At 42.0% G+C, this 7389-nt stretch overlaps 1 protein-coding gene across 1 annotated transcript in view; it reads left to right on the forward strand.

Annotated features, from left to right (window-relative positions):
* The window catches only part of DMRT2 (doublesex and mab-3 related transcription factor 2), an 8488-nt gene extending 2462 nt beyond the window's left edge, over positions 1-6026 (forward strand). Inside the window, exons 2-4 of the mRNA XM_069964274.1 lie at positions 106-609; positions 2989-3091; positions 4827-6026. Of these exons, the coding sequence (XP_069820375.1) occupies positions 139-609; positions 2989-3091; positions 4827-5848 (1596 nt within the window). The 5' untranslated portion in view covers positions 106-138 and the 3' untranslated portion in view covers positions 5849-6026. The remainder of the gene's footprint in view (positions 1-105; positions 610-2988; positions 3092-4826) is intronic.
* The last annotated feature ends 1363 nt before the right edge of the window (positions 6027-7389 follow it).

Below are 7389 nucleotides of genomic sequence, written 5' to 3' on the forward strand. Positions count from 1 at the left end.
ATATATATATATATATATATATATATATATATATATATATATAGATGATCTCCAGTCTAGTCCATGTGTAGATTGCTGACCCTTTTGCCTTCTTTCCTCCCACAGTGAAGAGCACAGACTGCGGAGAGAGGCGCCGCCATGTACGAGATGCAGCCGGTGTCCGTCCTCTCCTCTTCTCCCTCCGCTTCATCCTCCTCCCCGCACTCCTCGTACTCTTCCTCCCTGGCCGGGGACTGTGAGATTGATGTGGAGGCTGTGGAGCTGGAGGAAGAGAGCCGCCACCCGGAGCCCCGCAGGACGGCAGAGGCTGAAGAAGAGGAGGACGAGGACGAGGAGCAGGACGGGGACGGAGCGGCAATCACCCAGCAGCCCCAGCTCCACCACAGCAGCAGCAGCAGCAAGGCTGCAGATAAGGGCGGAGAGCAGAGGAAGCTGAGCAGGACCCCCAAGTGCGCCCGCTGCAGGAATCACGGGGTCGTCTCTTGCCTCAAGGGCCACAAGCGGTTTTGTCGCTGGAGGGACTGTCAGTGCGCCAATTGTCTGTTGGTGGTGGAGAGGCAGAGAGTGATGGCGGCACAGGTGGCACTCAGGAGGCAGCAGGCCACTGAGGTGAGTGCACCCCATCCCTACACAGCTGGAGGACTATGGCAGGGACCGCAGTGCACATAGGACTATGGGAGGGACAACAGCCCACATGGGACTATGTTAGGGACAACAGTGCACATAGGACTATGGCAGGGACAACAGCGCACATAGGACTATGGTAGGGACCGCAGTGCACATAGGACTATGGGAGGGACAACAGCCCACATGGGACTATGGTAGGGACAACAGTACACATAGGACTATGGTAGGGACAACAGCGCACATAGGACTATAGCAGGGACAACAGCGCACATAGAACTATGGTAGGGACAACAGTGCACATAGGACTATGGTAGGGACAACAGCGCACATAGGACTATGGTAGGAACAACAGCCCACATAGGACTATAGCAGGGACAACAGCGCACATAGAACTATGGTAGGGACAACAGTGCACATAGGACTATGGTAGGGACCACATTGCACACAAGACTATGTTAGGGACTGCAGTGCACATAGGACTATGGCAGGGACCGCAATGCTTATAGGGCTATGGCAGGGACCACAGTGCACATAGATACATAGTCCTGTCTGTGATGAAGGAGCTACATTTAAATAAAAATCATCATCATCATCATCATCATCATCATCATCATAATGATAGTAACCATGCAGTGCCACATATCCTACCTAATAAATCCTATGTAAGAAGTGGCAGAGTGGGCGCTGTGATCCTGAGCCGGCATCACACTACGGGAACAGATACAATGTAGCATTAAGCAAAATAAACAGATAAAAACATAGAAATGTTGCTGTAAAAAGTTGTTGTCACCCAGGGCCCGATATATATATATATATATATATATATATATATATATATATATATATATATATACATATATATATATGCGTTTTGTACGAAGTATAAGATGGGATGGGCGGTATAAGGAATAGTTATTCAGTAGGATGGAGAAGACCATGTATGTTGGTGATCCTGGTGGTTATGGCAGGCTGATGATGTGTGGTGACACTGGCAGAGAGAGGACACATACACTGCTCTTCTCCTATTCTGTGCGCTGGTGTATATGGAAGTTGTGCTGTATCTGACCGTGTACTGTGCTATGGGGGGACTGTCCGAGCAGTCAGACGGCAGCCGGGGGCAGGATCCTGACGTTAGTGCCCGGGTACATGATGTCTGCCAGTGGGGGCAGCTGAGAGCACTGGCACCTGTTTTGCTAGGTATGGGGCAGCAGGTGGTAGTGACTGAATGACAGAGCAGGCACCAGACAGCTGAGGGCACAGATACCTGCTATATAATTTATGGTGATTGGCAGGTATTGGAGTTATAGGGCTGGGGGCATAAATAAGTGCTATGGGCACAGCATGGCAGGATTGTATGTGCTCAATGACAGTAGGGGCACAGGGCTGGGGGCACAGCATGGCAGCATTGTATGTGCTGACTGGCAGTAGGGGCACAGGGCTGAGGACACAGGTGTTATGGGCACAGCATGGCTTCATTGTATGTGCTGACTGGCAGTAGGGGCACAGGGCTAAGGACACAGGTGTTATGGGCACAGCATGGCAGCATTGTATGTGCTGACTGGCAGTAGGGGCACTGGTGTTATGGTCACAGCATGGCAGCATTGTATGTACTTAGTGGCAGTAGGGGCACAGGGCTGAGGATACAGGTGTTATGGGCACAGCATGGCAGCATTGTATGTACTTACTGGCAGTAGGGGCACAGGGCTGAGGATACAGGTGTTATGGGCACAGCATGGCAGCATTGTATGTGCTGACTGGCAGTAGGGGCACAGGGCTGAGGACACAGGTGTTATGGGCACAGCATGGTAGCATTGTATGTGCTGACTGGCAGTAGGGACACAGGTGTTATGGGCACAGCATGGCAGCATTGTATGTACTGACTGGCAGTAGGGGCACAGGGCTGGGGGCACAGGTGTTATGGGCACAGCATGGCAGCACAATGTTTTGTGAGTAGGGCAGCTGTATAAAGCAGTGAGGCCACAAACACCTGGTATGTTCCTGTTATATGTGGATCAAGGCAGTGCTGTGTTTTCCCTCTAAACACATGAAGGGGGGATATTTAGTGTAGAAACTCATAAATCGGTGCTTGTACTTTTTATTATGTTTGCAGGAGGTTAAGTCACTCAGCTCTTGTTTCCTGTAGGCTGGTGGTAGCAGGTTTACACCACAACACATTTCACATTCACCTGCCCTCAATGAGGCCATCACCATTATTGTCACAACTGCCATTATTATCCTGCTTCCCAGTGTATATCCTGTGTATGTGGTGTATATACCTGTATATAGTGTGCTGCTTATACCTTATGTGTGACACCATGTAGTAAAGTGATTAAAGTGTAACATTGTATGTTCTTATTTCAGGATAAGAAGGGCTTGACAGGGAAGCCGACTGTAACAGACAGAAAAACTGTTTATCAGAGACATATTAGGACCCCCAGCCTGCTGGCTAAGAGCATATTAGAAGGTACTTTGTGTGTTCTGTACTCCTTTAAATTCCCTAATAGAACTTTCATAAGACTCTTAAAATTATTTCTTTTACTTAAGTATTTTTCTTGTGAAAACAGATATAATGTATATCTGTATATACAGTATATTACATGTCCATGTCTTTGAGGAAAATGCAAGATAGTAAACCCATGCTAAAAGCTGACTTTTCTATTAGTCAACAATTATTTTATTCATTTAATATATTGTTTGCATAGAGAATCAAAGAAGATTAAAGTTATTTGTATACACAAAAGTATGAAAAATATGCAAGGTATCTTACTCAGGGAACTTACTATATAAAACAGTTACAGGATATATATAGTGCATTATATGTACCATCTAATGTTCCATATTGATTTTTCAAATGTATTGGTATTAAGCGAGAATATTACATTGCATAGGTGACTCCAACTTCATTGTATTTCTTGGACAATGTTAATAGCACAGTCCTTATGCAGAGCAGTTTTGCATTACATTTTACATGCAAATATATATGTCAGTTGCAGGGATTTACAAACAAATAAATCAGGATTTTGCATAAAAATGATCAATGGTAGAATCCCTTTAATTCTCAGAAACCAAGTGAAAATTCTGTTGGCACTCTGTGTTTCATATGTGCTGAGTTGAATATTCTGTATTTTCAGGATACATTACAACTGCATAATGGAAATACCATTAAGAAAGCTCTGTATTTATTAGTATGCTCCAATTTTAAATGAATTGTAGTTTTTTTTTAAGAGGTTTATTTTTCTAGACAGTGTCAGTGTTGCAAGTCCAATATATTTACACCTGGCTAGACCTACTGTGCAGACTTCATGCTAGTGCTATATAGTGCAGGTTACAAGCGGTGTATGAAATGTCCCATAAATGTAGTTCAGCATAAACCATTGTCATAGAAGTGTTTGCTTTTGATACATAATGCCTTCTCCATTTCCATACATTATCTCTTTGTGCTGCTTTTCTTTTTCTTGCTCTTAACTGTCTATCTTTTTTCCCTTCTTTCCTAGTTCCAGTGTCTTCTGTCATCTGTTACACTTTGTACATTGTGATCTGCCTGTAGGAAATACATACCATCAATTCTAGGTATAGCTCTATTTTCAGGCATTGTAATGTGCAAGGCATATTTATAGATTTTCTCTAGAAAGATGGTCATTTTGGAAACTGTAGTGCCTACAATATAGGAGACCTAGGTAAAATGTAAAAAAAAAGTCTAATGCTGCAATGGATTCCTTTCTATTAGCGTGTTACTGAGCTGAGTAGTTGTGTGTCTCGTAAATAAAGTTATATATTTCCCTAAGAGACTAATTTTGTTCAAACCAGAGCATTATGTTTAGTGTCAGAACTGTCTAATATGTAGGGGCAGACTATGCTAGAGGATCCATGGTCGATAGTAACCAGCAAACAAGCCCAATATATTGAGACCAGATCACCCTCAGGTCATAGCAATCAAGTATAAAGCACATACAATATTGATCATATCTAATAATTTTAGTGCCATAGACATAAACAATTTATATCATGTGAAAACCCCTATACCTGTGGGTCAATGGGCAGCTTAACAGCGTATGGTTAGATAAAGGGAGCTTTTTTTTTGTTTAGAAATTTTGTGAACTTTTAGAGAATATAAATCAATCTTTTTTAATGAAATGTTATGAAATCTACATTTCTTTGGCATGCAAACAGCTTAATTTAAAAATATCTTGTGATTTCAGGTTATCGACCGCTGCCAGCAGATTCTTATATGGGGCCCAACTCCCCACTGCCAGCTCCTGTCAGTGACAGGATGAGGAAGAGACGAGCTTTTGCTGATAAGGAACTTGAGAACATTATGTTAGAGAGGGAATACAAAGAGAGGGAGATGCTGGAGGCTTCTCAGGCTTCCAACCTTTTCTTACCCAGTCGTATGGTACATGCTGCAGAGTACAACTCCTACAAAGCTGCTTATGGGAGCTCACAGGCTGATAACCCCAACAAAGAATTCTGCAATTTCTTGCCCACTTGCCTTGATCTCACAATGCAGTATTCAGGGTCGGGGAACGTGGAGCTTATTTCGTCTAACGTTAGTGTGGCCGCAACATATAGACAATACCCTGTACCCTCCAGGTTCTTAGTGTGGCCCAAAAGTGGTCCAATAACTGATGCTCTTCTGTATCAACAGTGCCTATTAAATGCAACAGCCATGCAGGCAATAAAACCTGGATCAAACTGGGACTCCAAATCCAGCCCAGTGATTGAATGCCAGCCTACAGAACTGGACCTGGTACCACCCAAAATGGAGACCCAATTGATTCACCCCCAGCATATTCCACAGGAGAGTGGAGAAAGGTCTGCGTTTTCACCACCAAAGAGAAACTTTTCACAGGTCTCTAACAAGGACCATTTGTCTCCACCAGAGAGCTTAATAAACAAGATCAGCAAGGAAGCCGTCAAGCAGCCTTTGTCTTTAAAGTATAGCCCTTTCCACTCATTACTTCAACAAGCACATCTTGAAAAGTCATTGTCTGAGCTCAAACCTCCTTGTATCAAAGACCCCTATGAAGAACCTGCAAAGAAATTCCGAGAATGTTCATCCAAGGAAAACCAGAAATACAAATTAACTATTGACAGGTACAACAAGGACTTTTTCCTAGGAAAAGATGCAGGGACAAAACTTTCTGTCAATGAGCCCCTACCGTTTTCTGTGGAATCAATCCTCAAGATGCCATCAAGCACTGCACAGCGTTCCAGTCAGTAGACAGTAGTGGCTACTGGATTAGCTGCTGCCAGCCAACGAAATTCCTTCATAATGAAGCCTTTCCAAAAGTCCTAGGACAGTGTACAGAATATACACTTGCATGATGCTACTTTTTTTTTTTTTTTTGTACAAATGTCAATATTTAAAAAATGTAAAAATATCATCTGCATATGTGAATTGTAAAATATTTGAATATAAAACAAAAATTTATAGAAATAATAAAATACAACGGTTAAATATTTATTTTCATGGTTATAAGATATTTGCTTATTTATATGAAATTTTCAAAAAAGGTAATCTACATCTTTATAGAAAAATATAACGCCCATCTATTTCTTTCTGCTTGTATACCTCAAACATATTCTGTAGAGATATTTGCATTGTGAACATCACCCCCTATCCCCATCTCAAATATCATAGGAAGGCAAAGAGCCCAGTTTGTATGTGATGAAGTGAAAAACAGACACACAGAAAAACAACATTTTCTGGAGTGTTCTACTTTTAGAGCCATGGGTACAATGGAGGGTGGGGAGTGGTGGTCACATCTGGGCCCTTATGCCAGGATTCTGGCTAGCACATGGTACATGTTACAGATTTTGCATTGGTGCCCAGGAGCTTCAGTTTATACCTGTGGTCACCATCTTTCTAGAACACAGTTAGCAGAGACGTGTTGGTAAATTTTTAGCTGTGTACATTAACATTTGCCGGAGTTATTGGTATAGGTGTGCAATGTAAAAGAGAAATCACTGTAAATTATGTAACGTTGCATCATGATTATGACGAGGAGGAGGATATGAGAATATTTCTTTGTGTCACCATTAATATGCTGCATAATGCATATGTTTTAGGTCATAGTTTTAGTGAAGCACAGTAGTCACAGATTATGACAAATCAAATGCAATTCATTTGACTTAAACCAAGCGAGTTTATAACACGATAATTATTTTCAGATTTTGGCATTCACACTCACATTGGCCGAGGTCAGCTAACTCATTTAATTGTACAAGCAGCATTTGCTGTAGGATAGATGATATAGGACTACTTCTGCATTAGTTTATACCTTATCCCATTATAACTGGTGATGGTTTCCTGCTGGCAATTGTATTCCAGTGGTGGCAAAGAAGCTGCAGGGTGCTGCAAGCTTTTCCAGCTTCAGAAAGTATACTCGTATAAGACAGACACAAGTTTTTATTTGTGGGATCAATTTACCAAATTTTCTCTGATACTTTGCTACAGGGAAATGTGATGATTTAAAAATTCTATCTATCTATCTATCTATCTATCTATCTATCTATCTATCTATCTATCTATCTCCTATCTATCTATCTATCTATCTATCTATCTATCTATCTATCTATCTCCTATCTATCTATCTCCTATCTATATATCTCCTATCTATCTATCTATCTATCTATCTATCTATCTATCTATCTATCTATCTATCTATCTATCTATCTATCTACCTGTCTGTCTGTCTGTCTGTCTGTCTGTCTATGGCAGGTGAAAGCAGCACAACAAGTTCAATGTATAGGGTCACAGGT

The sequence above is a fragment of the Dendropsophus ebraccatus genome, chromosome 3 (genome assembly GCF_027789765.1).
Source record: "Dendropsophus ebraccatus isolate aDenEbr1 chromosome 3, aDenEbr1.pat, whole genome shotgun sequence".
NCBI lineage: Eukaryota > Metazoa > Chordata > Amphibia > Anura > Hylidae > Dendropsophus > Dendropsophus ebraccatus.